General features: G+C 40.5%; 1 protein-coding gene across 3 annotated transcripts in view; it reads right to left on the reverse strand.

Annotated features, from left to right (window-relative positions):
* Positions 1–10,988: 10,988 nt before the first annotated feature.
* LOC121713557 (coiled-coil domain-containing protein 42-like) overlaps positions 10,989–22,485 on the reverse strand; it is a 91,712-nt gene continuing 80,215 nt past the window's right edge. For all 3 annotated transcript variants that reach the window (XM_042098255.1, XM_042098254.1, XM_042098256.1), the window contains exons 6-7: positions 13,313–13,477; positions 10,989–11,173 (exon numbers count right to left, since the gene is read on the reverse strand). In XM_042098255.1, coding sequence (XP_041954189.1) covers positions 11,093–11,173; positions 13,313–13,477 — 246 coding nt within the window. In that variant the 3' untranslated portion in view covers positions 10,989–11,092. The remainder of the gene's footprint in view (positions 11,174–13,312; positions 13,478–22,485) is intronic.

Raw genomic sequence — 22,485 nt, forward strand, 5'->3', positions numbered from 1 at the left:
GATAAATGAGAGCAAATATCACAATTAGTATCTGCATTTTTCACATAGACAAAATTGATGTAAATACATGGACTTAAAGGAACATGCCAACTTTTGGGTAAATTATCTTCTCTACCCCTTGCTGTCTCTGTGTGCACTTTGTGTACAATAACCTGCCATAATCAACATTATATTGAAGGGTAGTTTCTTAGTTACAGTTGATTTCATTGTTACAAAGCATGCTTGTTAGTTCAGTCATTGTTTACATTGATATGGGATGGTGATAATAAATAAATAAATACTTCATACGTGTCCCAAGTTCAGAATTAAAATAGCATTTCCAGTCTCTTGCACATTATTTTCAATAATATGTATTGTGTCGTTTAAAATGTGGTATACCATGCTGCCATGGTTAAGATGATCTGATACAGGGCTGTATGTTAACTTTTTTTGCACGTAGCAGTGGTGCTACAGAGGTTACAAGATTTGTAGCACCAGCCACAAAATCTGTAGCATCGGTATAAATCTTCTAAAATCTCTAAAAACAATCACAAATAGGGCAGTTCATCAATTGTGGATGGGATCTAGGCCTACTGCAACTGGATTGATAAAATGCCCTGGCTACATTGTGTTTGAGAAGAGCTAAAGCCATCAGCATGATGCATCTTATTTAGTAGTTTTTTTGTTTTCTTTTTTATTACAAACATCTAACCGGTGGTGCAAATGAATAGGCTAACTGACATGTCAAAAAGTGCATCCATGAAATGAGTCACTAGACCGTTCCGTACACAGTAGCCTACTGAAGATCGCTGAAGGTCCGTGGCTAAAGCAGCCCTAATTAAAGTGTTGTGAAGTTTTTTTCGGAACAGATAATACTCTTGTAAAGGATAAAGCACTACTAAGCGAGACTAGTGTTATGTTGAGCATGAAGTGGGTTTAAATTTGACTGAAAGAAACTGGGTGGACTTTTTTCTTTTAAGTTTTACATTTGAAAGGTGTTGTGAATTCTACGTTGTTCGTTTTAAACTGAACTGAAAATGCAAAGCAACAAGGCAATTACCAAAAACTTCTACCTGCTTGCCTAATCTGAATGCACCTCGGCTCGGTTGGAAGATACTCTCACTTTAGGCTTAACTATTATAAACTATTAAACAAATAGGCTATAACACTTGCTCGATTCGCAAGGATAATTCGCAAGATTTGGTGTTGGATTGTTTGGATACTAGGCCTACACACAAGTAGACATGCTTTTTAATCGTGTAGACTACAACTACCAAGGTGAAATCAAAGTAGCTTACATCGATTCCCCTCTCACAGAAGTATAGCCTACACAGGTACTTCAAACAAACGATTCACAGGGAGGCTACACCAGGAGGCTACGTGCAAAAATAGTTTAGAAGGCTGGTCTACGTGCTGCTATCACATCTGCGCTGTTAATCACCGCATCCTTCTCTCTATACTTGCTAACATGGGAATCTCCGGTTCTGCTCTCTCCTGGTTTGAATCCTACCTCACAGGACGCTCGTTTAACGTATCATGGCTTGGTCAGCTATCTGCACCTCACCATCTCACCACAGGGGTCCCCCAGGGCTCAGTGCTGGGCCCCCTTCTCTTTGCTATCTACACCACCTCCTTGGGACAGATTATCCGTTCGCATGGCTTCTCATACCACTGCTATGCAGACGACACACAGCTCTATCTGTCCTTTCCACCTGATGACCCCTTGGTTTCAGCACGGATCTCGGATTGCCCCTCAGACATAGCTACATGGATGAAGGCACACCACCTCTAGCTGAACCTCTCAAAGACTGAACTGCTGGTCCTCCCAGCTAAACCTACCATACACCACGATCAACATCAAATTTGACTCCCTGTCTGTTTCATCTTCCAGGACTGCAAGAAATCTAGGAGTTGTTCTTGACAACCAACTAACCTTCTCAGATCATGTTGCCTCAGTCGCCCGGTCATGCTGTTTCGCACTCTACAACATACGGAAAATAAAAGAAAATAGGAAAAGCAAATAATCAACTCAAATAGAATACAGTTTGCAGTGTGATAGTTATTCAGACAATACTTCATGCATTCAAATTGGGAAAATATAACCCTTTTCTATGTCAAATAATTTCAGATATTGCCTAATTCTGAATATGTGCACTTTTCCTCTAGTATTAGTTCTGATAATTGTCCAGTTCTGGCTCATCCTACCCTAAAACATGCAGAGAACATTGTGCAAGGCACTATTAACCTGGCAACTGCATCTGTTAGAGCAAGTCAAGGATTCAAGGATTTTCACTCTTGCAGTCACATCTGATCATCTCCAAAATGTAGTTTGGTGCAAGTTTGGTGCATTTTCTGGTAGACTGGCTGTTTTGCACTCTACAACATACGGAAAATCAGGACTTACTTGACTCAAGATGCTACCCAACTTCTGGTTCAGGCAATAGTCGCCATCTCACGACTTGACTACTGCAACGCCCTCCTGACAGGTCTCCCAGCCTGCGCAGTGCAACCACTTCAGATGATCCAGAACGCGGTGGCGCACCTGGTCTACAACCAACCCAAAAGGGCACGTTACCCCGCTGCTCATCCAGCTACATTGTCTACCTATGGCAGCCCGCATCAAATTCAAGGCTCCTACATGCTAGCATCTGCAAAGTAGTCTCCGGTTCTGCTCCCGCCTACTAATCCGGCAGCCATGGAGTCGGACCTGGTTTTGTCGGTTAAAGTTTTTTTTTTTTTGCAGAATCTTGTAGACTAGGGGTATCTCTCTAAGATTTAGGAGGATGCCCAGTGATATCCCTTGGGCAATTTTGTATATTATCCCTTTCTTGTTTAATGTATTGAATACAAGGTGAGACACTACAGGTGAATAGGGCAAAAAAAATAACTAGCAGATATCACTATGAAACTTCCCCAGTTGATTACTTGCATTAATATGGAAAAAAATGAATGTATTACAAGTTATCTGAAATGTAATGTTTGAATATGCAAATTAGATAGAGATAGATACTTTATTGATCCCCAGGGGAAATTCAAATTAGGCATAATCTAATTAAATATGTGCTGATTTGCATAAAGTTTAAAAAGAAAAAATCTGAACATTAGATGAAGCCGGGTTCAAAATTATTTTTTCATTGTGGTTACATATTAGATGAAAAGTATTTTACACAGGAAATTTGAATTACAAGTTTTCTGCAATTTAATGTTTAAATATGAAAAACCCTAACGTGCCAAAATCATGAAAAAATAGGATATACCTCTAATTTCAAGTTGAGTAGGCCTACTTATATTAAATGCAAATCAACTCAAATAAAATGTACTAAAATACAGTGTTCTGTGTGAGTTTGTCAGACAGTACATTCAAATTTGGACAATTTAACCCTTTACTAAGTGAATTAATGAATTTCTATATTTCAGATAATGCCAATCCGGGAGCCATGGGGTCAGACCTGGTTTTGTGGGTTATTTATTTATTCATTTTTGCTTAGACTTGTTGACTTGGGGTGGCTCTTTAATATTTAGGAGGGAGCCCAGTGATATCCCTTGGGCAATATCCTATATTAACCATTAAAGCCCTATCTGCCGAAATCATGAAGAAAAGCAAATAATCAACTCAAATAGAATGTACTAAAATACAGTTTGCAGTGTGATAGTTATTCAGACAATACTTCATGCATTCAAATTGGGAAAATATAACCCTTTTCTATGTCAAATAATTTCAGATATTGCCTATAATAATTCTGAATATGTGCACTTTTCCTCTAGTATTAGTTCTGATAATTGTCCAGTTCTGGCTCATCCTACCCTAAAACATGCAGAGAACATTGTGCAAGGCACTATTAACCTGGCAACTGCATCTGTTAGAGCAAGTCAAGGATTCAAGGATTTTCACTCTTGCAGCCACATCTGATCATCTCAAATGTAGTTTGGTGCATTTTCTGGTACACTGGTTGGGCTCAGTAACGAATCAATGAATCTTTCTTCAAATGGCAGTGTAATTTCCAACTGAAGTATTCCTTTATTTCAGGCTCCAAATACTTCAATACTTAAAAATGAATATTCTCTTTTTGAATGACTAGTTTAGTCTCTGAGCATAGACTACTACTGCAATAAAGAATAAAAATAAATTTATATTTTATACATATTAGAACAGTAGAACAGACACCCTGTCAGCTAATAGAGGGCAGTTTAGGCAAGTTCCACTCAGCAGCCATATTGTAGTGCTTTTTGGGCACTTAACAGGCATCTATTTCGGCGTGCGCAAGACTTCACAACACCAACCTTGCTCCATGCTCCAGCAGTGAGATCACAACACATGATTGACACAATGTATTCACAACACACCACATAATTGGCACAATGTATTCACATGTTGACTTTTTTACCGCGGAAGGGGCGGGATATGTGTAGACAACTGCCATATTGGCTTTACAAACTAACCCCATGCATTTCTATGGAGGATTTTTTGAGTGCTGTGACTCCTCATTAGAAAGTCTCTGGTAAACCTCCATCCACACCTAAGAGTCGTGCTAGTGAGAGATGCTAGCACGTAGCACCCGTGGATTAGTTTCCTCTCCCACTCTGAGAATGAAATCTGCACTTCAGAAGCACCTACATACACCAAACTTTCCAGTCTTATACCTAACTATTGTGTTGCCCCCTGCAGGTAACCCCCAGAACCTAGTCAACGTCAGCCGTTTCTCAGACGTAACCACAGGCCTAGGCAGTTAAGACCCACGATACCCCCAAGAGGTTATTGCAGGTAGCAGGGACCTACTGTCGAGCGAAGTTGCACGTCTTCCCTCTGCGGTGCAGATAACCTATTACTCCTATTTTAAATATCCCTCTTGGAAGTTGATCAGGCTTCCGTGGTGGATTTATGATGTTATTAGATGAGGAGCGACTACGCCTAGGTCTCGAACAGTTGGCTAACCTGCAAAGATGTTTGACCCTAGAGTTTATCTAGAGACACAGGTTATAGGCTACTTCTTGCTCAGGTTTTATAAGGATGGAGATTTTATTACCATCCAGCAGTACTAAAGTACTAAAGCTAAAGTCCAAGGTTAAATGAGTTCTTTACTTTTCAGCACTTTGGTGATGTTAACAAAATGCGGCGTAATATCCACTTGCAGGTTACAATGTTGTAGAAAATGTAAAAAGAGTAAATCCACAAAAGAGAATACAATAAAAGTAGTAAATCCACAAACGGAGAAGAGAATACAATAGTAATCTACAAATGGAGAAAAAGGGTATATAAGAAAAAAAGTAAGTCCTCAAAAAGGGAAAAATCCGCTGATTGTCGTTCTGCAGTCTCTCACTGTCGGAGTAGCAGTGCGATTCCGGCAACAGGTGGTGTGGAGTTACGGTCCGCAGCTTCAGCCTGGCACGAAGTCCCAACACTTTGCTTCTCAACGAAGTACGGACGACGAATCCTAACAATCCAGCGTAACAGCAAAAAGATAGCACGTAGCAGTAGAAGAAAAAAGAAGCAGCCCCGATCATTCGGTTCGACCCCTATTTATACTAGGTAGACTTGACCTCCCCCACACATTCCTAAGACAAATCAATCCTATTTTCCCACGACAATTTAGAACCTTCTAGAAGTTCCCACGATAGCTGGGAATATTCTCACGGTACATCACATTCTAGAAGTCACTGATCTTACCCAACAATTTAAAATGACACACATTACTTCTCCGGGTTACATTTCGGAGACGCTAACATTACATTCAGGTTTACAGATAGTTTCCAGAGGTTACACAAACAGTTTACATTCAATGACAATTATAATAATGTGACACATTAAATTTAGCAACGTACACTTTTACAGTCATCAAGAGAGTTTGGTTACATTCTTACAGGTTACAAACACTTATGGCATTAACTCTTCACACAATGCAATCTGAATACATTCATTTAAACAGTTTAAGGCACTTTACCCATTTCACAGTTTTGAGACACTAAACTTTACAATGTCAGGCTACTAAAGTACTTGTAATGATAGATTTCATTCATCGCACTTTATTATTTATTATGGGGGTCATTGTTTGCAGTTATGGTTCATTTTCCATTCTTTTATTCACATTCAATAATCATCAAGTATTTCTGAGGTCAGGGTAATCTGGTTCAGTAATCCAGCACATTGTTCAACATCTGTTTCAGCACATTCATTCACTTCCACACTTTCAGGTGAACTTAATTCAAGAGTAGGTTGCAAGGTCATTGGTTTAACATTACGATTCAATTCCTGGTCAGTTTCTTTCCTAATTTGCCTAATCATATTTTCTAGATGAGATAGATTACCTTGATAGCTAGCACTGAATCTAGCCTTTCTGCGTTTTTGCCTTGTAAGACGTATTGGTTTTGTGCTACCGCTCTGTGGTCTATACGGTTGGTGTTCAGGCAACACGTCACTATATTTAAAAGGCTTCTACTGAGGGGTTTGTTGATATATTATTCCTAGCCTTTTTATATGACATTTTATTCCTAAAAACATGGAAACATTTTATTTTTTAAGGCTATTGGCAGTACTTTCTGATTTACGGAATAAATAAAAGAGATATCTAAAATTCCCTGTGTAAAGACTTTTCATCTAGTATGTCAACACAATGAAAAAGTAATTTTGAACCTGGCTTCATCCAATGTTCCGATTTTTTTTTTAGTTTATGCAAATCAGCACATATTTAATTGGATTATGCTTAATTTGCATATTTAAACTTTATATTATAGATAACTTGTAATACATTTTTTTCCATATTAATGTAAGTAATCAACTGGGGAAGTGTCATAGTGATATCTGCTAGTTCATTTTTTTACCCTATTCACCTGTGGTGCCTCACCTTATATTCAACACATTGGACAAGAAAGGCTTAATGTCGAGAATTGCCCAAGGGATATCACCGGGCACCCTCTCTAATCTTACTGAGTTACCCCTTGACAACAAGAAACAGCAAAAAATAAACCTTTAACCGACAAAACCAGGTTCACCTAAATTATGGCATTTGGCTGCCGGACTACAGTATACTTGAATGCCCTCATACAGACATACGCTACCTCTAGACCGCTGCGCTCCTCAGACGAACGACGTCTAGCTCTACCACCGGTACGCTCAGGCCAATCCAAACTTTCCTCATCTGTTGTTCCTCGTTGGTGGAACACACTGCCAGTTTCTACAAGAGCAGGGGCATCCCTCTCCATTTTCAAAAAACTCCTGAAGACCCAGCTCTTTAGAGAACATCTCCTCTCATAGTACCACTTCACAACAAGTCTTGCTGATCCTAGCACTTACCAGCCATCTTGAACTGACACGTAACTGTTAAAAACAGCACTCACTGATGCACTTATTCTTACTATACTCTACCGTTTTTTAAAAGTGAGAATTGCTTTAAAACTTAAACTGTTTACCATGTTGTTAGTCGCTTTGGCTAAAAATGTGTCAGCCAAATGTAATGTAATGTAATGTAATCTGGTGTAGCCAGTTGCACTGATCACAGTGGAAGGTAATTGGTGTAGCCTCCCTGTCAGTCTCACGCATATTCATTGTATTGCCATACACAAAACTGTATCGCACTAGTGCTACGTTGGAAAATTATCCATCGCACAGACTGATTTTTTTTGTAGCACTGCACAGCCCTGTGATATAGCACATAGTATTATCCTTCAACTGACTATCGTTTTGTGTTGATGGTAATTTTCCTAGTACCATGGTTATCTGGAAACTCAGGGCCTGTCCACACGGAGACGCTTTTTAGGTTAAACGCAGAGGTTTTGCTTCGTCTTGGCCGAGCGTCCAAACGAATCCTGTAAACGCACTGCCCGAAACCGCACTTTTCTGAAACCTGGTCCCAGAGTGGAGAAATCTGAAACTGTAGCCCGTTTGAGTTCGTTTAGACAGCGAAACCGCACATCCTGCTTGCGTATCGATGATGTCATCGCCACACCTCAGCTGCCCTGGACTTGCACTTATAGTATTGCCTAACAATACTAGTTTTCATACATGACATTACCTACGATTACACTCCGTTAAGATAAATATCACAACTGATGCTGCGCAGCGCCGATAGCTTATGACTTGGTGGACTGAACACTGTTTTTCCCGGTGTTTTTTTTATGCATTCTAGCTACTGTCAGTGACGCGAGAGAACTTAAGTTATTAGGAAAGTGCGGTGTAAGTTTAGGCTACATTAATTTGTGCGTAGTGCCAGTGTCATTCATTTATTTTACATGTCTTACAACATATATACATGCATTCACAGTCGAGTGAAATCAGATATAAGCATACAAAGACGCTTAGAACTCACGTTAAGCCGATGGTAGCACACTGAATGCGAATGCACGATTTGATGCAGGCAAAAGTATTGACTGTTACTAACGTAGGTTTTATAGCAATATTATAAATGTGGCGACAGAATAGCCTAGAACTTGGGTAACGTTAAGCCTTGCGTTTAGTAGCCTAATTGCGGTGATAGCCAAAACTAATGTAAATCACGGACTATCCTACAACCAAAGAAAGTAAAGGTCATTAGTAGGCCTACCTGCGTTAGCCAAATAAAGGACAGGACTGCACCCTTCACAAACCGTAAAATAAAGTTTATTAGTTTTACAGTTGGCTACAGTTGACAGTTCACCATCAGTCCACACAAACAATTCTGGTTTCCTTGCACTAGCCATTTCGCCGTAGCCTATTCTGTCTGTTTTTATTGCGCAAGTTTTGCAAGTTTTGGTGAATTTCTGTAAAGACACAGTGCCACCTATAGGCCTGGGGTATGAAGTAACGTGTTGAGTCGTGTTGAGATGGATCCGTTTGGACGCAAATATTCTTGATACGGTTCCAGGGAAGACGGAGGAAAAAAAGATCGGTTTGGTACGTGTGGACTAGGCCTTAGGGGCCGTGCACACGACGCCGGTTTTTGTGAAACCGGTGAGGTTTTGTTAACGGTTACGCCTTGCATGTACACGACGCCGGCAGTTTAGGAGACTGAAACCGATAGCTTTTGAAACCGGCTTCCGAAGTGGAAACTTTTGAAACCGCCGGCTAACTTTCGCCATGTAGATGCCTGTAGGTGCGAAGCCGGCAACTTTATGACGACATAGCCCCACCTCTCAACTCAGCCACTGCACTCGACCTGACATGTTGCTTGTCAAAACAAACCAAACCATTTATTTATCATATTAAAATGTTTTTCTTTCCCCTGTCATGATTTATGTGCACAATGTAGCCTATCAGCTTTTAGTGGCTAAGTTAGAAGCACACGTTAGCGTAACTTAGTTAAACATTAGCTTACTGCATGTTGTCACAGTGTTTTCTCCAGTGGTGCTCAGACCTAATGCAATGCGTAGGCAAAGCATTTGAAATTTCACATAGCAGTCACATACCTTGAAAATGAACTTTATTAGTTTAACAGTTGAATTGAAAACCGAATTGTCTGTAGTCTCCTTATTTCATGCGACTGCTTAACCAGAGCACTTATTAGACATTCTCTGGCTTAACAAACTGTTTCAACAATGTTTTCTTCTACGTGATTCACGCGAAATTATCGTGAAGCTTCTGCACAGCGGCGCCATCGACTGGTCTGGCATATGCACTACAGCACATTTAGCCGGTTACACCTCTGTGTGTACACGCGAGGTTTTTTCTTGCCGGAGTCGTTAAAGGTGTGAAAGCGGTTGAGAAACGCATTGAGAAAATCCACCCGGCGGTGTCGTGTAAACAGCCTCTCAGTCAGGATGAAGGTCAATCAGGAAACTTTCAATGATGAGCATCAAGGGAGAGACAAGCTTCAATGGGAGGAGTCACCCATATCTCTAACTATATACATGAGGAATCCTAAGCTTTAAGTAAGTTACAACAGAGGGGGGCGTGATCTGTTGTTCTAACTTGGGGCTCTTACTCCAAGACGGTCGTTAATTAGTAGCACCCCAACTTGCACATGGCCAAATGGTAGCAGCCATACGTGGCAATGGGAAGTGTGAAAGCCCCACACTTCCCACAGACAAAGAATCACACCTGGGAATAATGGTGTCTAGATAGACTCCCATTGAATGCTAACCATTCAAGGATAAACAAAGGATATTCTGCATACAGACCAAAGACACAAGAAATACACAAGTACATGCACAAGTATTATAATGCTGATTCACAATACTTTCAGTGTATAGCAACTGAATGCAAGGTCCAATGTGATTTGGTTTAAAAGCGATAGATTTTTTTCCTTTTATTATTATCTTTTTTTTATTATCTCATTAAAATATGTCAGAACTTGGAAAACATGTCAGACTATGCAACACTGGCTCTGTTCCAAATGGGGAAAAACTACCCATTGGGTGGGGGATTGTTGTGTGTGTGTGGATCATGAAGGTATTATATATAACTGGAGAGTGTGACTAAGTCCCGCCCCCATTCATTCAATGGCCCATGCTAGGCTAGCTACTAGGCTAGCTACTATAAAAAAAGTTTGAAATTTACCGCAATGGGTGCTCGTTTCCGGTGTTCGAGTTTAGCTGGTGAGCAGGTTAACTGGTGATATTTGCATAAAATCAGTGAATATTCAACGACCCTGCCTACTTCTTAATAGCGTTCTGCTCAGCCTCAACCCCTGGAGTGCTAGAGGGTCACAATTTCACAAAGTATTTACAAGTGAGATAACATAATGGATATCACTGAAAACATCACCAGTTTATGTCTAATAATGTCCGTTTAAGCATTATCCACACAAAGACGACACATACTGTATGAACGGGAAAAAAATAATAAAACAAGACAACCAGAGATCTAGCTGGGATTCGAACCTTGGATGTCATTGACAAAACAGGTAAGAAGTTTGCTAGGCTACTACATCTTCCATACCACTACACTACGAACTGCTGAAATGATTTTGTGATTTCTATCTATATATTGGACTTTTAGTCTAAGTTAACACAGGTGTAACATATGTAAAAAATATACGCCCATGTTAACTGGTGATATCACAATAAGACATGTTATATAAAAGACAAGCAAAATAAACAAATACAATTGTAATGAAATTTTAATTTGAAATACATCAACATTGTGAACTTAAAAAAAAAAAAATCATATATCTGGTGCATTTCATTCAGAAAAATAACTTGCTTTTCAGCGGTGTGCTGTGAGGGCTGCATCCGGTTTATTCACCTCTTCCCAAATGGAGATCAGGTCAGTCAGGAATGTCTGAATCTGAAAATCAAACATGAGGGGTTGAAGGACCACTGTAACTTTGACTATTACCAATTTAGAGTACAGGTAGCTTTTCCAAAGTCTTTTTAAGGCTCAACAGAATCTAGCAGCAACCATCCATTTAGAACTGGTAATGGCAGATTGTCCAGTAAATTGAGAATGTGAGGAGTGGAGTAGTTCTACAAACCTAAAACATGTACAACAATAGTGATCAAAACATTTTCAGTGATCAAAATGGGGAATTATAGCAGCAAATGAACACAATGCAAGTAGCAACCGTCGTATAAACAAGATAATAGACTCCATGGTGTTCAGGTATCAGAAGATAATGCACTTCATGGTGGAAAGGCCACTTCCCTTCATGCCATGGTGGCATTACCACCTCAAATTTACATTATCTTTCTGCATCATCCCCCTCCCCATATGTTCTTTTTTGTCTCTAACAACTTTTGCTCTGTGTGGGTGAAACTATTTACTGACCACAAGTCACAATAAGGGCTTTCAGATATAACCTCCGGAGTATATGCGGAGGTTTGTCAAACGGAGGTCCTACCCTTCGGATGATTCAGATATGATGCTAACCTGCAGACCTTATACGGACCTATGTGTGAACGACATACACGCACATTACAGAATCTCCGTGTGGTTGTCGAGTGAGGGGTGGGGGCTTGTAGAGTTCACAAGAGGCGAGATATGACGCAGAATATATGCGGCCGCTGTCACAGCTGCTGTTTGTTTACAAAGTGTATGCATTATGTAGGCTAAAGAAGAAAAATCTGTTGTGCGTAGGCTAATACTAGAAGTAGTCACGTAAGTGCGCTGAAACTGACCTACAGTATTTGTATGTGTGACAAATCTCCTATCCTTGAATAGAAACTTTGAAGGATGATATAGGTGCCACATTTCATGAGTATGGCAATAAAGTATTGAATCTTGAACCTTGCTACCTAAAGTAGCTATACAAGACGATGGTTGGACTTCGTTGAAACATTTGTGAACAAAGATGATGCATAGCATTCTGCTTTATCCACAGTGAATTGTTTGCTATAAGGGGAAGATCACACACATGTTAATATCTAGTGTAAAAAATAAAACTTTATACATCTCTACAAAACACATCTGGTATATGATTACCAATCAGTTAAAGTTTACTATGGGTAGCCCAGACTGTCCTACTAATAAGATATATATATATATATATATATATATGTCTCCACCGAGGTGTTGAATATGTGGATAAACACAGGAGACAGCTGATCAGCACAGTGCTTCAGGGTGGATGGAGATACAGAGCCCGGCCCCGCTGCTTTACGGGGGTTCTGTTTCTTAAAAACACCTCCAATATGGGTTTTCTCGAGCAAGATAAATCATAAAATATATATATATATATATATATATTAAAAAAAAAAAAAAAAAAAGATAAATAAATAAAAAATAATTCCGTGGAAATGCATGGATTCCAGTTGCTGCTACTGGAAGAAACTGGAATCCATGCATTTCCACTGAATTATTTTTGGAATCTGATCTCTTATCATACCTGTTCATTCTTACTCGTCGCTCGACTAAATTCAAGATGGCTGCAAACGCTAAACTTCGTGAAGATACTGTCTGCATAAATCGTCTTGTAAGTAAACTACCAGTGCTTTTTCAAAGTTCTCAATGTCTCGTTTTAAATGTCAGGGCCCTCGGAAGTCTACCAATGAAGTGTGGAGATACATTGAGCCTCGTAAATGGTGTAAAACAGTGATTTATTTGCATGGCTAGCCCGATGCCGAAGCACCACCATTGAAAAAGCTGTTGGTAGCATCGGCTAACTAGCGCCAGATTTTGGAGTGCAGGGGACAAGCCGAGATGGGCTATGAGACATACGTTCACACTCGGTATCATGTTTCAACACACTTTAGGTCAATATCACACCGGAATTCTCCTTTAAGGACTTTAATGTTTGGATTTTTTTTCAGTGTGGATTACCTGAGTTAATACTAATGTCTGGTGCAAATTTCATGGGAATAGCCTCACTGTAAGTATACTTACAGAAAAAAAATGTTCAATACTTATTTCTCCCACTGTATTATTAGCATACCAGCCATATACTGTATATTACAATACAGAGAATAATATGAATGACAAATACTGTACCTTGTCCAGCTGCCTTGGCGTGTCTTCAGGAGTAACCTGTTGTTCCCTTGTATCTCTTGAGTGCTTGCACACACTTTGGTACAAGTTCAAGGTGGCCATCTTGATGGTACCCAACAACAGAGTTTTTTTGGCAGCTGTGTTTTGAATGTGGGCCCATCTTGATTCCTGAGGACACAAAAGTGATCATGCAGGCCCATGTCTTCATCACCAAGCATGTCCTGTAGCATAATTGGGGCGAAAACTGCACCTTATCCTTGTTATTTTTGACAGAGGAATGTTTTACTTCAGAGTTTATAGCACCAGGTCCATTAAAATTGCTATGTATTTTGAGCATTGGAGTAGCCTGGAAAAATCCAAACTCATGGAGATAGTCTGATTACTCTCGATTGGGAAACATTTGCAACACACGCATTGCAACGGGCACTAACTTCATTCATTGGTCCAGCCTTACCAATCACATTGATCACTTCCTACTTCACCTTATTTTCAGTTTGTAACCTTTACATCAACAGTCAGGAAACAATTGGGCCAACTCTTTTCTAGACATTGTTATGATGGAGAGATCTGTGGCCCGGGTACATGAAACTTTACGTGCATGGGATGAAGTTTAAACCTTGGTTGAATAAAGGGTGCAGCATTTATGTACTTGACTAATTTTTATCATGTCTGTATTATAGATGTATTTTTCTATTTATTTCTTTTTATTTCCTATTTATATCTTTTTATTTCCTGGGGAGTCGCCATGGGTTGGGGGAGGGTGGGGATGTTTGTTCTGTTTCTGTGATGTATAAGGTTTTGTGATGTATTAAAACCTGTACTATCATTGGATTTCTTCCTGTATATTGTCAATAAAAAAAATAAATAAAATAAAAAAACAGTCAGGAAACAATGTATAGAGGTCTTACCCAAGCTGTAAATACATTTCTGCATTTTTCAAACACAGATTTGTATTGCTTAAAACTTTTGCTTTCACTGCCTTATGTCCTAAGACATGTGGGAAGAGATGAGGGAGATGGAGCAAGACAGACAGAATCTCAGAGGGCATCTGAAACATGAAGAAGAACTGTTTATAAGAGACGAAGCAATGCAGGTATTAAGACCGCAAGTAGAGAGTGTAACACAAAAAAACTCCAGCAGCAACACCACCGCCTGCTATGCCCTCTACTCCAGCAGCAGTGTTGTGCGTGAACGAGTTCAAAAGAACGCGTTCATTGAACACGCTAATTTTTTCGTGAACGTTGAACTGAACGCAACACATTTTTTAATAAAGAACTTGAACGTGAATTAGTTCACATTATGTGTCATGAACGGCAGACATCACTGTAAATGAACGTTGGAATTTGTTGTGTGACATCTGTTTTCTCTTTTGAAACGCAACGAGAGAAAGTTCCTCCCTCCTGTATTCTCGCTGGTGCCGCTTAAATCATGTATCACCAGACAGAAATGTTTTTTGACATGTGTGCGCAATGCATTGCAGGCAACGTAGTGTCCGACTGAAAATAGTTGAATAGCATACTGGTTTCCGCACAACGTTACCCGTGATGAATTGCAGCAGAGCGGGGTAGGCATAGCAACGCCGCGTAGCAGGCAACTACGAGAGCGCCGAGGGCTGGATTTCATTGCACGAAGTATAGAACTGGTCTACCTTGTCTGTACTGCTGCAAGTTTCATCACCTGGTAAGAAACCCACAATTGCAGTGTCATGAGCAAATGTCTAATGAGCAGCTTCAAAGAACGTATAGTGATTTCTAGCTCGTAGTGTGAAAAAAAGTATTTATTTAAATATCTCACGAAAAAAGTAAAATGACCTGAACTTTGAACTAGTTCAGAATTAAAATTTTGAACTTTGAACGTGAACTGTTCACTTTGAGCATGTATGAACTGAACTTGAACTAGTTCAGAAAAGCTGTGAACTGGCACAACACTGCAACACCACCGCCTGCCACGCCCTCTACTCCAGCAGCAACACCGCCTGCCACGCCCTCTACTCCAGCAGCAACACCGCCTGCCACGCCCTCTACTCCAGCAGCAACACCGCCTGCCACGCCCTCTACTCCAGCAACACCACCACCTGCCACGCCCTCTACTCCAGCAACACCACCACCTGCCACGCCCTCTACTCCAGCAACACCACCACCTGCCACGCCCTCTACTCCAGCAACACTGCCTGCCATACAGGATGTATTGCCTTTACAATACATCCCCAATACAGCCCCAAAACTGATAATGTCCTCCAATGTCCTTTGCAAGAAACATCTGCCCAGTCATGAGCCCAGTCACATCATCATCCATGTGGGAACCAATGACCTCAGGACACAGCAGGAGCATGTGGCAGACTCTGTGCAGAGGGTGGCAATGAAGGCAATGAAGACGTTCCCCCAGTCAAACAGTCATCTCAGGGTTCCAACGCAGTATGGAAAACCTGGAAAAGTATGGAATTTGATTTGTAATTTCCAGGTCTGGATAAGTATGGAAAAAAGAAACAAGGGTATGGAGAAATATTTGTGTTTCCAGACTATTGCATCTACAGTACTAATCACTTCACTCAGGTCATAATAAATCATTCCTACTGTTGTGTAGCTTAAGATGTCAGTCCACATCATCAAGATACAATTGAATGGGGGTCCTCAGAAAAAAATCTCCCCCACAAGGGGACCCTGGTACCAAAACCAAATCGAAAACCCCAGTTCAATGCACGTGCCCCATACCTAGCTCTGCTATTTTCGGCTAAAACACTGGTAGACTTTTTTGATTTTTACATGGACATGGATACTGCATTATCTGATAAACTGTTATTGCAAACAAATAATACTGTTTACAGTGAGTTTATGAGGCCTCTGCCAGCAGTGCACTAGTTTCCAACATATGTATGCTGTATCAAATGTGAGTGCACCTTCCAACACAGCACTTCCCCATCGAAAAGTATCCAACAATGGGCAAGTGTTTTCTGAGGGCTAACAAGTTAATAATAAACATTATTATACAGCTCTTCACAATGCTAGTAGAACACTCCATTGACAATATCTAGAATACGGTCAGAAAAATCTACCGAGAAGTTTGAACATTTGAGTATGGAATTTTGAAATGGAAAATGTGTAGGAACCCTGTAATCTCCACCCTTTTGCAAAGGACTGACTTTCACCCTTAGACTATACAAAAGATTAATGCAGACATAATCAGTGGATGCACTTTAATGCCGTCCACCTGGCGTCCACAGCCTCTATGACCATATTCACCTTCATAAAGACTGCGTCCGGATGTTTGCTAAAACACTAAAGCAGAGGTCGTCAAATGGCGGACCGCGGTCCGAGTCCGGACCTTGACGTGATCCTATCCGGACCCGGACCATAATAATTTAGATTTTCACGGAAGATTTCAAAAGCTGCACTGAATGTTTCGTAGTTTAGTATAACAGCATTTAGCCTATTTCAGCAGCTTCAGGAACCATCATCTCGCTTGCTGCTACTCAGCCAGTGAAATCTGTGCATTCTGATAAAGTCGAGTCGGTGAGTAAAGTTATATGGTGAAGAGACTCACTGATAGCCTGACAGGGAAAACGAGCGAGGAGAGGAGACGTGACGAGAAACAAGCGGATGGATATGTAAGTTAGCGATAAGTAAGTTATTTTCAAATCATGGATTGCTTAAAGGGGAGAAAGCTAGACAGCGAGAACAGAGCTTTATAAAACAATCGGGGGCAATTACCACGCAAAACTGTCACGTCTAACGTCAACTAAATATCATGGCATTGTGTTGGTGTTATGGGTGTGACAGTTTTGCGCGGAATTGCCCTGGACCGACTCTTATACATATTCTGAGACAGGCGATTGTTAAAAGTGCCAATTTGAAGCTAGGTCTACCCATTCAACAGTGAACTGAGACCACAGAATATTTACAATTTAATTAAGAGGGCAATTTGATTGATCCACCACAATCTTAACACATCCATTCACTGCCCAACAACGTGATGTTCCTTAAAGGTTTCCAGGATTTTGGATCAACATTAAAAAAAAAAAAAAAAAAAAAAAAAAAAAAATAGAATTAAACTTGCTGATTAATGGGTTCAAGGAACCAGCCGTGGAATATATCCATCCTTGTCTCAGCTCAAATCTTATTTTAAGTTCACGTTAAGATCTTAAAATAGCCAAGGCTCAGTTTTTCTCCCCAATTAGGGCCTACTCTTATCTTGCCTTATTTCTCCTCATTTCTCTTAGGCTACTAATTTTATTTTCACATTAAACATTAGGCCTACAACTAGGCTCCGTCCATCCATCACCTATCCATCCAAATATATATAGGCCTATTATATATATATATATATATATATATATATATTAGGGCTGTCAATCGATTAAAAAAAAATCTAATTAATTACATACTCTTTGATTAATTAATCTAAATTAATCGCATATATAATTTTTGCTGTGAAAGTATTTTAAATATTTAAATTCAAATGAATCATTGAATAATCAGCATTAGTGACATTAAAGTTCAAAAACTCTTTTATTATTATTTTCAGTGTTCAAATAATTGCCATAATAATCTATGATATGACCTAATATGCTGAGGAAATAAATTCAAAAGTGCTTCGGGAATGAGTTTTTTTTTTTTCCACATACAAGGCATTTCAGGCCACAGATATAACCTAGGGGACACAATGAAAATAAATAAACACTCCCCTCAATGTCAACACTTATTTCTTTGCATTGATGTGCGACTATAGAGTTGATGAACTCCGGTGATATGCAAATTCCTTGCTGCAGACATTGCAGAGGACTTTATTTTCAACACTTTATTTTTTATCAACACCATCAGGCCGTTTTTTAAAAGTAAATGTTCCAATCAATGATCCAGGCAGCACGTTTTCTTCTCTCTCCTTCATTTTACAGTCTAATTTTTACTGACTAGAACGGCTCGGGGTCAAAGGTCATACGGAATCGATTAAAGGAGAATTCCGGTGTGATATTGACCTAAAGTGTGTTGAAACATGATACCGAGTGTGAACGTATGTCTCATAGCCCATCTTGGCTTGTCCCCTGCACTCCAAAATCTGGCGCTAGTTAGCCGATGCTACCAACAGCTTTTTCAATGGTGGTGCTTCGGCATCGGGCTAGCCATGCAAATAAACCACTGTTTTATGCCATTTACGAGGCTCAATGTATCTCCACACTTTTTGGTAGACTTCCGAGGGCCCTGACATTTAAAACGAGACATTGAGAACTTTGAAAAAGCACTAGTAGTTTACTTACAAGACGATTTATACAGACAGTATCTTCACGAAGTTTAGCGTTTGCAGCCATCTTGAATTTAGTCACGATAAGTCGAGCGACAAGAAAGAATGAACAGGTATGATAAGGGATCAGATTCCAATAATAATTTAGTGGAAATGTATGGATTCCAGTTTCTTCCAGTAGCAGCAACTGGAATCCATGCATTTCCACGGAATTATTTTTGGAATCTGATGAATCCGACGCCAGTTATTTGTTTGCAAATTAATAATTATAAATATATTTAGGTTTCTAATTGATATTTACACTTCTAACCACCATACATTCATATTTTAAAATGCCCAAGGCAGAAAATACATAAATTAAAAGTCAATTTGCATCCATGTGCACGTAAGTAAAAGTCACACACCTGCAGATAATAATAAGGTGGTGCGCACTTTTTGACGAGTCAGCTGAGAATATGTAGCCTTTGATTTTCATGGAGGGGGGGGGGTCCTTGTTAGTTTACGCAAACCAAGCCAATAAGGCTGATTCTGATTTTGATAATATGATCTGCACAAAAGATAAACTTAGGTAAACAACGATGTCAATATTGTACAATCTTAACCCAGATTCGAACTCTTGGACAGGGGACTGGTAACTGCTGTGCAACGGCGGCTGTCATCTGCCAGCCTTAACGCAATGCGCCACAGAAGTATGTGCAGGTGCCCGTTCACGTGCTACTAAACGTCATTAACCACCTTAGTCCAGACTACTGAAGTTTGGAAACTATCATGGTCCAAACTTACAGTACTATGTAAGTACGACAGTTTTGGGAAACAGTCGTAACTTACATGTTGGTTAGTTGAACGATGCATCCTGTTAGTAAAAAGCCTTTTTTTGGCTTGCCCAAAAAAAGGCCTGTGGTTTGTGCAGCCTACAGTAAGTAGGTCTTAGTGAGTCCTCTAGACTTCTTTTCAGCTGTCTCAGAGGTGGAAAGTTGCGTTTGTTGGGGGCAGGGCCGGATTAACAATTCATGGACCCTTGGGAACAAATGTCTGATGGCCCCCCCCCCCCCCTGCCCCCCAGCCAACGTGAATCGGGCGGTCAGTTAATAGGCCTATCGTGAAGATTTGTATTGCCATTTAAGGCACGAGAGCGCATCTGTGAGGCCAAGCCTCACCAAGTAGCCCGTTTGTTTACAACTAACATTACATTTAATTAAACTGCTTATAGGCTATGCCGAAATAGTTTCAACATTTTGAATATCAGTGTCGGGTGAATTAGGAAATGCCTTATGGCTGAAAGCTGCTTGGGATCCCCCCAGTCAAGCAATAACCATACAAAAAGTTAAAAACAGATGACATGATGCGCGTCACTGACATAATGCGCAAATAATATAGCCTAGATATTCCAATATATTCGAATACATGTGTTTATTTTAGAGGGGATATTCGAACATCATTTTTGAGCAATTTTGAAAGCCCCAGTCCACTGTAGGCTACGCCAATCGTCTATTAACACCTTCCACCTAACCCCAGTGAGTGGGGGTCGCTATAATGCGTGTGAAATAGCACCATTGAGTAGTAGCCTATGCGAAGTAGCCTTAAAATCGTTCCAGTGTTGTGTGCCTTCTGGTTTCTCCACCTACTGGTTTCCTTGCGCGTGCATGCGCTGCAGCAGTTGTCAGACATTCACAAACAAGTTGTTTTAGGCGGTTTGAAGTCGCTTTTCATACGCCATGAGTGCTCGGCTACATTACAGCCACTCGGACAAAAGACATGTAAAAAATATGTTTTGAAAACTAGCATTAAACTGGATTCGATCCCGCAAAAGCAACACACGCGTGACTCTCTCCATCCTGATTCCCTACTCTTTGAGCCAACTAATATGTTACGCGAATCAATTAACTATTGTAGGCTACCATTAATTAATAACGTAGGCAACACCCAGGTAACATGTTGTCCAGGCTATCTGAAACAAGGGGTTGCCTCTCATCTACAACAACTGGTTACCTTGGGCTGCTACAGTCGTCAGTGCACTGTGCACAGTAGGCCTATGCTACTCTTTGTGGTTGATCAACTAAAAATAAAAGATGTATTTGGTGATGACATTATTGTAGGACTAGTAGACCTAAATTCTGAGAAATTAAATGGTACGAGAAACGATCTACATAGCGCACCAGACCGCGATGTCTTCAAGGGTTGAATGAAGGGAGTTTGCAAAAATTAGTGTATTTTTCAAGTCAATAAACTAATTTTCGAATGTCTTTGTCAGGGAACATCTGACTTTTAAAAACCATAGGCCTGGTAGTCGCTCAGACAAGGAGTTATAAGATAAAGGCAATACCATTTGTGTCACCTAATGCAGTTCAGTGAATTAGCAAGATACCATCAGAAGGCAACAATCATAAAGCACAGTGCACTCTCTCCCCTGCGCATGAAGCTGTCTGCGTGTTGTAGGCTAGATTTGCGTGAGTTCTTTCTATCTGCTTTACTTTTGTGAGTTGCGACCACCTAGGCTATGTTATAGACGTTCTATGAGGTACCAGTGTTTAGCTGTGTCACAAAACAATAAGCTTTGTCAGACTACTTTTAAAATGATATTCAGGGCTATATACATTTTAAACATCGGGGCTGAAGACCCGACAAAGCCTTGCGTTAATTCTTCAGGTGGGAAGTGTCAGGAATTTTCATACGAGAGACGCTCTCATTGGTGGTTAGTATATGAAGTAGGGAATTGACAGCAACATATCCAATCACATTGAGAGATGCTGAATTTAACATAAACTGCGATGTTTGATTTTAAATTAATGTAAATTTAGCCGGGACTGTAAGCTGGCACACGTGGGTGCTCAATGTTTTCAGTGGGTGCCCGAGAGACAGAGCACCCACGGTATCGGCACCTATGACAAGCGTATCTCGCGGTTGCATCCATTACAAACAAACATGCAATGTGAACGTCTGGGATTGGGGAGACCACTAAATGCTCTTCTGAATAAGCACGAAGTCAAGCCTTTAAATGAAAAACACTCTTTAATAATCAAAGAAATAAACGCTAATGAAGTAAACTTGTGACCATCAAAAATAGTTTATCGCCTGTAACTCTGTGATAACAGGACGTAACAGGAAGGCATTTGGCTGAGCAACGGAGGTTAATATGCTGTATATTTTGTCCAAATTATGTCTGTCTATCATCGTTGCACTCGGAGAAAACCAGAATGTTTAATTTGTCCTGTGTTTCTTCTATGGCTGCAAACGGGATTCACTCGCCGTTAACCTCATGCCACATCTGGGGCCAGTAGCACCTCTGTCATATCAAATCTGTGGTCCTGTCCACTCCCAGATGGCCGTGGTTGTTGTGTAGGCTAGTGAGCACTTCGACTCGCAACACCTTTGGCAGTAAAAGCTGCAGCACTGGATCCCTGGAAGGAGGAGCCTGGATCGCTCGGTACAAGGTCATATCCACTTCCTGTATCTGGGACCACTGCTTTATCAACTGCGGACTTCCATTGGTTCACTCCACTTGTCTTAACGGGTATGTGGTCGTCCCTGTAACCAAAACCACAGGTATTTGGAAATACAGGGATCAGTCCCTTGCAGGACTTTCAGGTCTCTTTTGGTTCAACCAGGGATGGTGTCCACCATACAAGATTCTGTCATCCAAGAGTCTTGGATAGGTGCACTCGAGGCTTGTATGTTGGCTATGGCAAGCGGCAGGGGGACGTCCAGGCCGTGTGACACAGATCGCAAAGTGTTAGTGGGGCTTGTGGGAAGCCTAGAAAGGGTATCGGCATTGCAATCAGATGTCCCAGGACAATATTTGATGTTGTAATAAAGAAGGGCAGGCTGAGAATCCCAGCAATATTCCAGAGTGCCCAGTTTCGCTGACTGCAGGTATTGGAGGGGATTGTTGTCAGTGTACACGGTGAACGTGTTGCCCACTCACTTGGCCACAAACCCTGGCT

This window comes from Alosa sapidissima, chromosome 7 (genome assembly GCF_018492685.1).
Source record: "Alosa sapidissima isolate fAloSap1 chromosome 7, fAloSap1.pri, whole genome shotgun sequence".
In the NCBI taxonomy this organism is placed as follows: Eukaryota; Metazoa; Chordata; class Actinopteri; order Clupeiformes; family Clupeidae; genus Alosa; species Alosa sapidissima.